This window comes from Cydia strobilella, chromosome 16, assembly GCF_947568885.1.
Source record: "Cydia strobilella chromosome 16, ilCydStro3.1, whole genome shotgun sequence".
Lineage (NCBI taxonomy): Eukaryota > Metazoa > Arthropoda > Insecta > Lepidoptera > Tortricidae > Cydia > Cydia strobilella.
The window spans coordinates 12,161,757-12,177,657 of record NC_086056.1 but is presented as its reverse complement, the minus strand read 5'-3'; the positions used below and the strand labels follow the sequence as shown (position 1 = coordinate 12,177,657).

The following is a 15,901-nucleotide window of genomic DNA, read 5'->3' as shown; positions in this document are numbered from 1 at the left end:
TAATTTTCAATATCGTGCGTCAGGGCAATCCAGCCCAATTTTATTAATTTGTAGTTTGACAAAAAAATATCTCCATAGATTTTTAGCGCGCGAATGGGATATTGCAAAATTTCAAGCGATGGCCTGAATTTAACACAATCACGCTGTACAAAATTCCTTTTACAGTTTTGAATGTTTTATATAAAAATATAAATAGTAAGTATTTGAAATAGATTAATAGACGAAAAATTCTTGCAGTTTTTCATTGAATTATATTGTATGTTTGAACTGAAAAATATCGGCGCATTCATATGTGTAGGTAATAAAAAAAAAAACAGTATTAGAAAGTTAAAGCAGATATTGTTAGGCCTAAGAGGAAACTGCGCGGAAACGTAGAGGTGTGATAAGAGTTTTCTAGGTCACGTGACATTGAATAAACAATATCACAGTGCAATATTAGTACCATACCATGTTCGTTTATTATCCAGTTTTCTTAATAGCGACAAAATACATCTGATACAAATACAGATGTAAACTGAAATAAATGTCATATACGAAGAAAAAAAATTCCAAAGCCTCCAGTGTCCAGAGCTGGAATCGAACCAGCGTCCCCCGTTTACCGGACAGGTGCCTGAACCGCTCGGCTATCCGGTCACAGTGGCATGGGTCCAGGGACCGGACAACCCTTTCCGCGATAAAACCCTTTCAATGGGCGACACTTAAACACGGCTAACACATTGAAAGACTTTCCCTTTTGAACTGCAAGCCCATTCATACCCCTACCTTTGACTAACCCTTACCGAAAAGCTAACCAAAAATAAGGCTAGCCCTTAATAAGGGTTACCCTTATCTTTAAGCGCTTTTTATAAAGGTTTCCCTTTGCGTGAAAGAGACAGGATTAGTATATATCTACGGTAGTGTATGAAAAGGAAAGAAAATACGTGCCTAGTCAAAGAACGCCGCCGTCGCCGCCGACGATCGCTCGGATTCGAAGTAATGTGTGCTTTATGAACAAGGTAGACGACTTAAATTAGCACGCTTATATGCTAAAAGTGAAGCCCTTTATAAGGCTAACCCTTATAAGCAATATGCAAGGTGTTGGTGAGCGGATGATAAGGGTTTTATAAGGGTATTTGGGCTACCGATTACTCAAATGTGGTAGCTTTATATAAGGGTTTTTAAAAGCAAAACAAAGGGTTTCGTCTGGCAAAGGGTATGGTGAGTTAAGCCTTATGCAATACCCTTATAAAACCCCGATAAGGGATAGCGGGCCGGTCCCTGCATGGGTCCCATGGGCATACAGATGTCCAAATTGCGGAAAGTTTAAATAAAGTTGGAAAATTGATCGGAAATTTGAGGAAAATTTAATAGCAAATTAATTGTCCTTGGATATTGACATTATAGTAAATATTTTTACATAACTTACTGTAGGTTTATTAACCATAACTATGCCCTATCGTTCGACTTTTGACTTTTTTTATTATTTTCAAGAGGAGTGCGATAAACAAATTCCATACAAATATTTGAAAGCTCTTATTTTTTATAATAACAAAAAAACCGGCCAAGTACGAGTCGGACTCGCCCACCGAGGGTTCCGCACTCTTTAGTATTTGTTGTCATAGCGGCAACAGAAATACATCATCTGTGAAAATTTCAACTGTCTAGCTATCACGGTTCATGAGATACAGCCTCGTGACAGACAGATGGACAGACAGACGGACAGCGAAGTCTTAGTAATAGGGTCCCGTTTTTACCCTTTGGGTACGGAACCCTAAAAAATCAAACGGAAGAGTTAGTAGAGTGGTTAAAATACATCAATTTGTGAGAAACTATAGTGTATGATGTTAATATTCAGAGAGGAAAATGGGGACTACGTTTGTATGGAGAAGCGGTCGTCCACTATCGTCTTAAGGAAGCTTTCATTTCGGACACGGAAAATTGCTATCCCCAAACAAAAGTATGAGAAGTTTTCGAAATTGCAGTTTTAGAAATATTTCAACAGCATACCAGTACACTTATGTCGACCGGGATATGGACCGTGATTATGATTACCTTTTGTATTTTGTATTGTTGTTAGCCAAAACGAAGATAACCAGTAAATACGAAGATCCATTAGATTTAGAACTAATATAATATGATATTAGCTTCACACTTTTACCAGACCCTAAAGGTCAAGCTAGTACCTATAGTAGTAAAACTCTTTATTGTACAAAAGTAAACATAAAACAAGAGAAAAACGCATCATTTGTACAAAGGCGAACTTATCCCTTTCAGGGATCTCTTCCAGTTAACCTTTGAGCAATTGAGGGAGAGTTGGAGAACGGTAGACATCAGAGCTGTACTAAACGGCATAAAAGAAAATAATTAGTTTCCTAAAAGACAGGTAAACCTATAACCTACAGTATGGGCATGGGAATATAATGAAAAGGTTTTACTTACCACCCCTAACTTCGCAGACCAGTACTAAGGCTGAGCCCTCTTCTAAAGGTCCTACGACCCCTGAGACGTCTGCCCCCGATTTATCGTATAACAGCATCTGATGCGGAGGCACTGCAACAATTTTTTATAGTTAGTATTTATTACCATATAAATAATATATATTATATATGTTTAACCTACAGCAGCTATACAAAAAAAACGGAGTTTGAATCAATGGTTGAATTTATTTCGTTTTAAAATCGAACAATTCAAAACAAAACCAACTCTGCTCCATTTAATAATGGTTCAAATTTCATTGGAGGTAATTTGTACTAGTATTAGGACTGTGGGATGCTAGAGGATATAGTTATGGTGGATATACTTTTACTGTCCTCGACAGAATTAACTAACCTATCGTGTATCTTATTGCAACGAGATAACGTCTACAAATAGTCAAATAATTATATTGTTGCCACCTAGATAATCATACATCAGGGGTTTTGGGTGCGAGAATGATTTCGTGTATTTACAACTTTGTTTATTGTAAAATAATAATTACGCGTATATTGAACGGATTTCCAAATGAACTAATAAGCTCACTAGAAGGTAAAACATGTGGGCAAGCTAGATACGTTATAAAGAAACATATGCTTAAAATGAGAGAATAATTTATTCCTTATCTTGTAACAACATATTAAAAAAATGTAATAGTATTGTATAATTAAACCTAGACTCCTTAACTCCAAAAATATTTTTTTAATTTAAGATTAGTAGTTATGTATTGTAAATATTGCATGTCTTTTTAATGAAATAAACAGATTAAAAATTAAAAAAATTAATTAATTACCAAACTATGAATTAAAAATAGATACTGAGCTCCGAATGTGCTTATAAATGTTAAAATAGTTTCTGTTTTTACAGTTCCCGCACCCAAAACGCCGATGTATGACAATAATACACAATACAATGTTCCGTTAGACATACCAAAAATCAATACCTACACATAACTATACTAGGTATAACTAAAATGAGAAAGCCAGCTAACCAGAGAAACCAGAAAAAAATAAGAGGTTGGTATAAATAATTAATTAGTATAAATAATTAAGAGAGTGGTACATCATATTTTAAAGTAAGTTTAGTTTACACATAAAGACATAGTAGGATACAATAAATAGTAATAAAAGCAAAACAGTGTTTTGGTTTTAAACGTGATATAATAATTTACATTCTGAGCTACATTTTCACTATTTACAATTTAATTTCGTTGTATAAATATTATGTTTTCAACTCGTTTATACATATTTACCTGGTAAGGATATTTAAATATCATTGTATGTACCGAAAAATAATAACAATGTGTCGGGCACTGACAGCAGATAACTGGTCCCATGGTGCTACGCAAAAATCGTCTTAGGAGACCTCCCCTAACTTTTTAATTACCGACGATTAACATTTATAGATTAAATAATTTCACGGTTTAGACTTACTTGTACGCAATACACGGTTGTCGTGAACGCTGCTCGCACTATTAGTGCTTGAGAAAGGAGACCTAGGCTCTCCGAAACATGTCGCGCGAGTGACTAAAACAAGTGAGTCTAAACCGTGAAATTATTTAAAATGTTAGTGTGTCACAACAGTTTAAATTCGATTTATAGATTTCCGAAAAAAAATAGTCGGCATCAAAATCGTCAATTTTGACAACAAACATTTCTATGCTAATCGATCAAATGGACGAGTACGAGATGTAGTGCTCCATACAAGACAGTTCACAAAACATTTATGGGATTACTTCGGGGATTTGTTTTTTTTTTTTTGTAAACTGGTCACAATCGTTTTTCTCACAGAATGTTTGACGTAGATGACTAAATATTTGGAACAGTAAATGTCCACTGTTAGAAAACTATAACTGTTATAGCAACTACCTACTAGCTCTTTATTTATTTTAGAAAATAAGTGAAAACTCAATACAAAGGCTTAATTATAGGACAAATTCTGTGCCACGGCATTGATAATAAATTTAAAACACGTCAATAATACCGCATTAAAAAGCAAACAAAAACGAAAGAATCCCAATACGTTCGTAATACCTGCTCCGTAGGGCATGTTTATTTTAACATAAAAGCCACATCGGAACTTCGAAATAATCGTCGAAATACATTTTCTTTTAGTTAAATGATTGTAGGTTTAATTATTAATGGCATTTTGTAAAAGAAGTGTAAGTAAGAAAATATACCTAAAAATTCTTTGTCAACGTATTTTTGGACTACCTTTATATTTTGATATTGTTTTCGTCAGTATCTAAGACGTCTTATTTTTAGGTAACAAATAAAAATAAAATTATTAAATAGCTGACAGAAATGCGATATACATTGTTTGTCATAATTTTTATTATTCCCTGATAACCAACCATCATTTTGATCTTTTGAAAGCTAATTTTCTTTTCCATTTAACCTGCCCCCTGCAGATTTTATCTGTCATCGTGGTTGACGTCTTTTTATCAGCAAATGGAGTTAAATGGCACAGAGCAACGAAAAATACAGTAGAGAAACTACTAAATTTGTATTTTTATGTCAATGTAAATTTTATTTGTGTGTCGTTGGCGTACGTGTCGCCATTTTTTTTAGATTAAGTCAGGTCCCCACAGAAAACCAGCGCCACGGTTTGCCGCGGCACTATGCTGAGTGGGGATCCTTTTTGGCGTCCAAATGTTTTTTTGTCTGCATGCTTTTCTTTTTTATGTACTATGTTGTGGCGTCAAATAAATGTATTTTCTTTCTTTCTTTCAAATTGGACTAAAAAGATGAGAAATATTTAAAAATAACTTGACTATTTGTTTACTCCACTAAAAATATGACATTATGGTGAAGGCAGGTTAAATATTACCTATGTCACCAGGGGCTTGACTTATAGAGCACGAGGTTATTGTTAATACTTCAGTCATAGAAATCACCTCAATAGTTTGACATTAATAAATAATGTTAATAATAACTACCAAGACCAATTAATATGTATTATATATAATATATGTGTATTTATACTATTTATATTATAATATAGGCTACAGGTTTTAATTACAATTACTTGTGTACTAATTTAACCATAATTCACTTTTCTGTACATAGTGTTCGTTTGTCTGTCATTTTTATTTGTCTACTCTCAATCGCTCAAAGGTTGACTGGAAGAGATCCCTTACAGGCAAATTTCGCCTTTGTACATTGTATACTTAATTGTATCTTAACCCGTCTTACGTACAATAAAGTGTTAACATACATTACAAAAGCTACGACTCTCTATTATCATATACTTTTTTAATAACTAAAAAACAGAATTGTCAGTACTATTAAACATTACCCTAAGATAAAAACGTTAAATAAAGATAACTTAAGTAGGAATTTAATAAAAATATCGTATCCCGTTCAGCGTCATCTACCAACTTATTGAGTAAGCAGAGTAAGCTTTATAGTATAAACGCGAACACTGCGTATCCCAAGTGTCAAGCTCCACTATCTATTCTGGCGCACTGTGCCCATCTCCGGCCGGATCTCGCCTCGACAGCTCATAATTAAAATGTCTGCGAACCGTCATTAGCCAGAGCCGCATTTCACTCGTAATGACTAAATTGATTCCCTGTCGTCGCCTCATAAAATTTTCATCAAGATAAAAGTTTCGCGGTTTATTTGCCGTTTTATTTATCTGGCTTAGGACAGGTTTGGATTATGATATGAAGTTATAGTTATAGGATACCTAGGAGATGAAAATGTTTTTCTGTCTATATGACATGAAACCATATCAAATTGACAAATAGTATGAAGTTTCTTACGGTTCCGATTTTAATGGGAGCAGAGTAGTACGGCAAGGCGCAAGCACATATCGAAGGTATATAGAAATTGTGATTTTCAAAAAAGGAAATCCGCGTTCATCTTCTTTACATAAATAAATAGTTTTGATTTGTCTATTTCAGACTTCTTTTTTACAAAATTTTGAAATCAGATATTTGCCGCTGTACAGGTATTAAACAATCGCAGCTCAATTAGTGTCAGAACACTTCAACCGTAATTCAACTTTGTCCACCAAGTGTTCTATAAACTTCCAACATAAATTGATTTTACTTTGATTAATTTGAAAACTTCGTTGTATGTACACCAAACATACAAGCTTTGATTGCTAAACGGAGTAGAGCAACGGCGAACAAGTGAGCTGATAGCTTCTCTCACGAGAAAGTTTCTGCAAGACAATGTATAGCTTTGTACACCAATTAAAATCATGCTAGTAATACTAGCTTCATAAAAGTATACAACTTTCGATCCCATTTTCAGGGGTAAACATAAAAAAAATATATTAAATGAACTTTACTGATTTATCATTAAAATACTTATATGAAATTTCAAGGCTCTAACTTCAATAAAACAGATAACAATTTATTAAGTAAATAAGATAAAAGAGGTATATTATAGGTACAGAAAAAGAACAGAACAGTGTGCATCACGAAATGGAACCAACAGCATAATGTTAGCTAAATATAAAACCAGCGCTGGTCTTCCGTAGGGTCCAGACCCCCGTCTGATAATACATAAAGATACAAATTAAATAATTACAAAAATAAATATAGAAAAATTATGAGACACATGAAGAAAACAGAAACAAAACAGTCGCATAGCATTAGTTTAGTTAAGGTTTTGATTTGTTATGTTATAACCTCTCTTAACCTTTTCGACGCCGTGTCAAACACAAAAGCTGTCATCCAGACGCCACGTCACCGAAGTGTCAAAACTAAAATTGAACTATATGCAAATGTATGTAGGTCTGCTTTGCTCTGTGGTTATGACCGATTAATCGGTCTTTGGCGTTGAACCTACGGTGCGTATATATCGGTCATTGGCGTCCAAAAGGTTAATAATACTGAGCATATCTTTCGATTCTGAGCATAGTTTTCAAGATCAAAAACTCACCTATGACAGTAAGCCGTATCTGGAAATTTCTCGTAGGCGAGTTTTTGAAGTCGACGCGACAGCGGTAGGTGCCCTCGTCATCTAGAAATCAAAATCATAAATTAATTTACACAGTTTCACCTTTTGGCGTTTAGGCTAACCTAAAAAGGCCTAATTTACATTTGTTCTAAACGGGGTCTCTATTGTTTCCCATATAGTTTAAGTCATAATGTATTGTTTGTCCACATTTTCGTTAGTCATAATTTGGTTTTTCTCAAAAACGCGTAACTTTTCAGGATTGCCATAAAACAAACCTATTTAACCTAACCTATATATAGGATAACCTGAGAAAAATCCTGAAAAGTTAACGGTTTCAGAATTATAACTAATGATTTATAAATCATTACATTATGACTCTCAATAATTATGTCAAACAAAGGGACACCATTCGAAACGTTCTTAACTTTCAGAATAGGAAAAGACAAATATCTGTATGAATATGAAGCCAATACAAACTTACATTTTGACATCAAAATGGTAATGTACACGATGTCCGTCGCCGATGTATCTTAATATAACCTCGAAAGGCCCACCATACAAAATTTAACTATTTTTATTTTGAACCTTGTTTTATAGTAGATTAGTGTGAAATTACAATACTCTTTATTGCACACCTCACATAGTTTACAATAAATGCACAGAAACATAAACAAATACAATTGGATAGAGGTAACAACAGGCGGTCTTATCGCTTAAGAGCGGTCTCTTCCAGACAACCTTTGGGTATCCAAACCTTTGGGGTTTGAGTACCTTTGAGTGACTTTCGTTTGTTTTAGAAAACAATGAAACAAAAGAAATGCAGCTACGTAGTTTTGGAAAGGTTCGAATTAGATTGAAACAGTGTACATTGTAATGCACATTAGGCCTTACGAGGATAGTTATTATCAATGTTTTACCGAGCTGAACGGAGCTGAGCGTAAGCGCCGCTGGCCGCGCCACTGTGGCGAAATACGCGCGCGGCCCAAAGCTGTGCGGATCCGACCATTGGAGAGCCTTGTTGAAAGAGCGGCCGCGAACGTCGAAGCTGGAAAAAACTTTGAATTTGAACTAAACTCCATTAATAAATTAAACCCAAAGATGAGGGTTAATGCTTTTAGGCACAAGCTCTGGATTTAGATAAAGCTGCAGTCAAGCCAAAGATGGCTGACGGTAACGACATGGCTAATGCGTCTGTGTTAGCAGTTTTTGAAAAAAGCCTACTCCTCCAAATGGGTTATCGAAATTTCGCTCGAATTCGATGAATCAATCAATCACTTCCTTGCTTACGCCTTAGTAAGGCTCGTTATATCTTTCTTGAAAAAACACACATTGTAAAATAATGATCTCACTTTACGCGTGAATATAACCACTCAAACGTTTATATACAGTTATCTATGTACCTATTTAGTAAATACAGTCTTACCTACTTATGTATTAGATAAAGAAATACAATGTATCTCTCTAATGACTTAAATCTAATAATATTTTAGATTTTTATTTCTTTAATATTATTTTTACGCAACTTATTTTACTGTAAATTCAATAGACATCTATTTCTTGGTAAAATATAATTTTAATATTTTACTTGGGCGAATTTGGATACCAACGGCGAAGTTAGAGGGTTCTTAAATACATTTTGCCAACCCTGATTTTCAATTAATTGCACCAAATATACACCATTAATAGAACCAAAGATATTATGTAACTCCGTATAAGATAAATAGTCTACGGAAAAAACGTGCCTCGGAATATTAAGAATAAGTTATACTCGAATAGTTGGCGCCACACCTTTGACCTGTACTCGGCTAGATGGTATTGACGACACCGTTTGATATTTAGCAATTTTAACACATATCAGTGAAAGAACGTGGGTCAAAGTCTTATTGCGTTCTAAAAAAAACCGTTCATCTATAGGAATATGATATATATAGGTATATATTTTTTTATATATTTTTATACATTTTCATTTTTAGTTTTAATCATGTGTTGATAGATGGCAGTACATTTACTGTGACTACAAAATTTACTATGACAATAACCCTCTAACCCTCTATACTATATATTCTCTTTGCTTAGAACTAAGAAGATGAATTCCTGTTTTTTTATTTATTTGTAGCAAATAGCAAGCCCGAGGAGTAACATTTTCGAAAATTCTAACACAATAAAACAACTACAACAAAAAAAGTAAGCAAGGCTTTTGTGTCCCAACCTTGCATGTAGCAAACTAAGATTTTAAGAGTCAGCGTTAAAAATGTCAGAGTGGTCTAGCGTTCCAATATGTGAGCTCAAGTGTATTGTCAAGGGATGAAAGTTTCACGCATTTGAGACTTCTTTGTGTTCTCATATATATGTTCAAAAGTAGAGAAATATGGGAGTTGTTCGTATTAGGAAATAAATATAATTTTCTAAAGCTAAAGCTGTGAGTGTGAGCGTTATATTTTTCATGTTGTGTCTTGCTAAGTTTATGGTATTCTCGAACATATTTCGTATATAATTTAAGGTGAAATTGCGTAAAATTTTCATACATAAATGTATGTAGATCGAGGCGTTGAAGTATGTTTTCAAAAGATTGTCATCCTGAAAGGTGAGAACAAATTGATACTTCGGTCTGTGACTGTTATTGCACACACCTCTAGGTATAAAATATAAGATAAATTATTTTAAATACTACAGTAATATGCATAGAGGTAATTATAGTATGAATTATCTCAGATGATTTTTTCGGGCTCGGGCCCTAATCCGTTAAAAAAAGGTATTGTTTCCTTTATGCAGTAGTTACACTGCTTACTGCTAAGAGCCGTGCCATAAACAATGAGAACAAGCCCGTTTAAAACGCAAATTTACTATCATATTTATATGATTCAAATTCATAAAACAGCCATTCGGAGATAAACCGTTTTGTTATCTCCAAAGAAAAACCCACCCTGATTGTTCTCTGAATGAGCTGTCATATAAATTTGAACCTTAATGCTATCACGATAGTTGCTTTTTAAATGACATGGCTGCTTTGGCACGTGCTGACGACCGCTCTTAAAAGAAACAAAGGCTTTTGTTTAACCGATTAGGGCCCGAGCCCTAAAACAACATCTGAGAAAATTCATACTATAATTACCTATGCATATTACTGTAGTAATTAAAATAATTTACCTGACATAGTTCTCATAAACTACCTTGTCATTTATAGACATGGCTAGATCGAAAGCGAAATTTCCATGGTGTTGGGGACAATAATGCCTCGGGTAGCATTAGGTTTTGTCGCAGTTTAGTTTTATCGATGTTATGTTAATTATATTTTTTTTGTTTATTAACTGATAAACGTACAAAAAATGTCCTTAACAGAATTCGAACTCGAGACCTTTCTGCTTTAGACATTTCCTAATGTTCATCATGTGCCGGTCAGCAAAATGTCAGCGCATGTATAACTAGACAGGAGATAGCGCACGCGCTGGTCCAGTTAAAATAAATATTGTATTGCCGTAGATTAGAAATGTATGTAGTACCTACATAAATATTGTGATTGCACGCATGTAAATGTGTCATTCTCAACCAAAAGGGTACTTATTGTCGGTTGTCAATAAGGCGCTATTTCCATATAGCTTCAATTTGAAACCAACCTTATCGACAACCGACAGTGTGGTACCTTTTGGTTGAAAAGGTCTCAAATAAGCAACATTTAATACGGAATAAATTAGTGTAAGTCTACCTGCCGAAAGTACCTATTGCTCAACGAGCCGCTTGCCCCTAAAATTCATATTTTAGTTCCATTTCATTGAATGTTATTTATCTGGAGCTTTCTCGCAGCGCCTGCAGTTTGTCATCGGCGTGACGTTTTAAACCCAACAGCTTGTAGTCGGTTCTACGGTCTAGACTGCACGACTGTACATATATCACGTTTAGGACTAAAAATATAATTTTGCAAGCTTTAAGAGCCACACGACCCTAACCGCCGCCATACAAATGAAGTTACGCTTTAATTTTAAAAGGACATTCTGAAATAACATTGACATGAACATTCAAGTAGGTAAGGAGTTGGAACTCAAGGCACAGGGCGGACACGCTATACATCAAAAATCACTTGCGGTGCTATGTGTGAACGGCACGTCTGTACATGCGTCATGCGTCATAGTAAGTTGCTTAAAAATAGTACTGAGCGGCCGGCAAACGGCCGTCAACCTGCTGTCACGGGGCGAGGTAATTCGAGGAAATGCCGCCAGCATCCTTGGTACAATGCCTCAACGGCATATTTTAGATTTAAGCTAGTTATTAATTTCGTTTAGTAGTACTACTACTGGGAAAAAAAAAGAAATCGGTGAATGTAAAAATAGTTATTTGTTATACAAGGGTGCAAAGTTGTATTTTACCCGCGAGTGTAGAATTGAAACACAAGCAAGCGAAAGGATTCTATAGGTGAACCACGAGCGAAGCGAGTGGTTCTAAAATAGAATCCTGAGCGTAGCGAGTGTTTCAACACACGAGAAGTAAAATACATTTGCGCCCGTGTATAACACAAAACTTTTCACCTCACTATAGCGAGGAAAATGCAACATCCACAGGCGTTAGATCATCTTCATCACTGAAATCACTCATTTCTTTACGATATTATAACAGAAAACTCTGGAAGTTGTGTATTTTTACGCGAGTCGGTGAGAAAAGTTTTTTAGTAAAAAAATTGTTGACAATGTTGACATTTCTGACGTATGAAATGTCAACGATGCGTTTTGAAATTGCATCGACTCAACTTGTGCGTTCAGAATTATATTTAACATCATTATAAAAAAACAAACGTTTCTTATGGAATTTTAAGGTTTATGACTTAAAATCATTAAATAAAGCTAAATTTGGTATTTTTCATTAGATTCTCAAACCATTTATTTAATGATAATTAATATCGAACGAATCATTATCATAAACGATTTGAGTTTTGTTATCTGTCAAGCTACTTAAACACGCTCCATCCAAGGTCAAATTACTTTCCCCACTAGTGGATAAAACGCGTTTTTCCCCGCTTGTATTGAAGGATAAAAGACAACTTTCCGAGCTAGTGAGGGGAAAAAGTAATTGTTATAAAGATTATCCTTGTACTACAGAAATAATATTTTTTCTCAAAATAAATAAGCCGTTACTGGCAATTTTTCAAAGTGCCGCTTAAGGCTACATCATCCGTTACAAAAGATAACACTACCTATAAATAATCAGCCAATGACCAACCACAAATTGTTGCCCCGTCACCCCACTTTGTATTATCTCCCAAAAATAATACACCCCAAAATAGGGGAGAGTTTTCTTAAAATTGCAAAGTCACGTCAACAAAGCCTCTTCTATTTACGGCGTAACTAATAGAATCAACGCCCAGCCGGGTTTAATAAAAGGCCCTAAATTGTCACATGGTCCGCTCCTAAAATTCATTTTCCTCTAAAAAAAACTGTCAAATTCTAGAATAAAAGAACGACCCAACCGAAGTTTTTCAATTTCCGGACAGGCAACATTTTTCTCAATTTTCCGACCTCCATCCTAATTTATACAGCAAGAAGCTTTGAGAGAGATGATTTGATTGTACACCCCTGCTGTTTCCAGGTAAATTTAACAATTTAAGCACGCTTTTTATGATGGCATTATCCCCGCAAAGCGTTCGTTGCTCTGCCGGTTATTGCCTTCGAGATACTTATAATTGCAATTCCAGATAATCGTTGCCTCAGTAAACAACGTACAGTCGAGGATTTAAATTTTCCGCGGCTGTACGGAGTATAAAATTACTTCGTTCGGGTTATTCATGTGGAAAGGTACGTTAAAGCCTAAACAAATCTAGTTATCATGAAAACGAACAATAGATACGAGTGTAACCTTTACTAGATAGGTACTTTCTCGTGCTTCTGTATACATATGTTTAATAAAAATGGAAACTATAGGTCTAGACTAAGAGAAGAAACTGTAACAACATTTTTTGTATGTGACCGTTTGTTTTAAAAATTTAATAAATAAATACATAAATTCTCAAAAAGCTATAAATTCACGGGATACAGCGCGCAACAGACTGATAGAAGGTTTTTTAATAGGGTCAAGTTTGCACTTTTCAGGTACAGTACTGAAAAGGTTTGCCACCTTTACAGCCTTCTTTGTCGATGAACGGTGACTGGCTGTAGATTTATTTAAATTTAGAACTGGCAGTCACTGTTAGATGGAAAGGATGTGCGGGCCGTCATTCCAGAAGAGGCAGCCATCAGTGTTGATTGTTTTTAAGTAGACGATGAACATGAAAAAATACACGACTTGTAACTGTTTCATAGTTGTAAATCGTAGAAGTATATTGGCATTGACTCGGCGTTCATTAGACAATACTTCGCAGACTAAGTGGATTATCCCCCCCAGTTTAGCTTCGTTATGGTTTAGCCATTTGTTTGTTTCTCGGCTTATTTCGATACTCTGTTTTGTAAACCGTTTCACTTCTTCATTTTAAAAGACTTAGTAAAAGCTCGTTGATATAAAAAAACCGGCCAAGTGAGAGTCGGACTCGCGCACCGAGGGTTCCGTACTTTTTAGTATTTGAAGTTATAGCGGCAACAGAAATACATCATCTGTGAAAATTTCAACTGTCTAGCTATCACGGTTCATGAGATACAGCCTGGTGACAGACAGACGGACAGCGGAGTCTTAGTAATAGGGTCCCGTTTTTACCCTTTGGGTACGGAACACTAAAAACAGCTACTTCCTGGCCTAGGCCTGCAGTTTTGTATGAAATTTCATTAAATACCTCTCGTCTAGCTGCGCCCGAAACGTGATACTTCCTAGCCTAATATGTAGAACATAATATCAATATTTCATTGCATGTTTGAGAAAATATACCTCGATTCCTCGATTTTTAAAACCTAAACCTAGAGCTATTCAATAATAGCCACCATTTATGTGATTAAACATACAGTTTTTTTTTTTTTCATTTAAACAAATTATGAAATTACCATTAAGTAGGCATTCCGTTCCGGGTGTCTTTATTTTGCTTAAAAATTTTCTTTGGTAAAAAGTCTTATAAAGAATAAAAATAGACATTCATAACTGTCCCCCATTTATTCTACGAATGCCCTCTACACAATTTATTAACATTAAGTTTGGCCTAATTAAAAAAAATCACGCCAGAACTTTGAAACAAAAATTTTGGCTTGCTTAAGACAGTGGAAGAAGGTACACAATCGTAATTTAATTTATCCTCCTAAACCTCCTACAAATGAAAAATCCAAAATTTGCCACTGCAATTTGAACTTGTTGTGTATGGAATAGAGTTGATTTTGCATCGTTTGAAAATTGATTGAAACAAAGCAAAAGCAACTCTGTTCCGATTGAAGATGATTTAAATTTCATCGAACTTAGGAAGTACTATAGGTAGGACTTGGGCCTTAGGAGGTTATTATTTCTGTATAGTCCTCGACTAACGAGTTCGTGACAAGTTCTTAAGTGTGTTTCGTTGTAGGTGTTTCTAAATGTTAATTGGATCCCGTGAAGCGATTTACCTTAAGGAATCAAACGTGTCAAGGTATCTTCTATCTCATATGAAGTGTGTGTTAGTAAAGGAGGGAAGTATGCGATGCAAAATTCTGTCTAGTGATGTGTTGGAACGTTCCCGGGAATATACCTCAAAATTGTTTTTTGATTTTATATTTTGACTGCCTACCTACTTATTTTTCAATCAGCCATTTTTACGGAAACATTACTAACTTGAGTAAGATAAAAAAAAGTTTAAATAGACTTCATGAAGTAATGACCGAATGCACAGAACATTCAATAAACATCAGATCCTTCTCTCTTCAATATTCGTGTAAAAAACGCAAACGTAAGTTTTATAGCAAATTCGCTGGGGCTAAAAGGTTCTTGGGAAACAACTAATAATCTGGTAAGGATCCCTGAGAGCGTGTTGCGCAGTTCTGGAGATGCTTTAGGGGGTCATGGTCATATATTATTTAATTGACCAGCTGTCTTTGGCTGATTTGATGAACGTATGGATTTTCTTAAGCAAGACATATTCTCGCTAGAATCTCTATCTGGATTTCCTCGGTACGGTATATCCCTAATCCTAGCCAGTTCCCGTTAATTTCCATCATCTGCGTAAGGCGCCGAATAGTTCATTCGGAGAAATAAAAATAAATAATGAACTTTCCAAAAAAAATAAAAACAAAAATAAAGTATGTCTGATCGTTCGCAAAATCTCAAACTACTTTTTTTGTTTTTCTTTTTTTTTGACGAGGGAATGTCATTCCCTCGTTACGGTAAATCAGCACTAGACCTAGCTAGCTTCCGTTCGTTCCCGTCATCCGTGTAAGGCGCCGAACAGTTCATTAGGAAAAATTAAATAATGAATACTCCATAAAATATTATCCTCCTTCGCTTCAATTTTATAGTCAATACATGTCACATAAACAAACGGAATCTCTTACGTAAATATGAAATTTATTTTAGAATTATTACTACAAAAATCTTTACCTGGAAATACATTCCCTCGGTGCGGTACATCCCTAGACCTAGCTAGCTTCCGTTCGTTCCCGTCATCCGTG

General features: G+C 35.1%; 1 protein-coding gene across 1 annotated transcript in view; it reads right to left on the bottom strand.

Moving 5' to 3' along the window:
- Positions 1–15,901, bottom strand: part of LOC134748596 (hemicentin-1-like) — a 197,622-nt gene that overhangs the window by 37,149 nt on the left and 144,572 nt on the right. The window contains exons 3-5 of the mRNA XM_063683387.1: positions 8,282–8,409; positions 7,347–7,427; positions 2,419–2,529 (exon numbers count right to left, since the gene is read on the bottom strand). Of these exons, the coding sequence (XP_063539457.1) occupies positions 2,419–2,529; positions 7,347–7,427; positions 8,282–8,409 (320 nt within the window). The remainder of the gene's footprint in view (positions 1–2,418; positions 2,530–7,346; positions 7,428–8,281; positions 8,410–15,901) is intronic.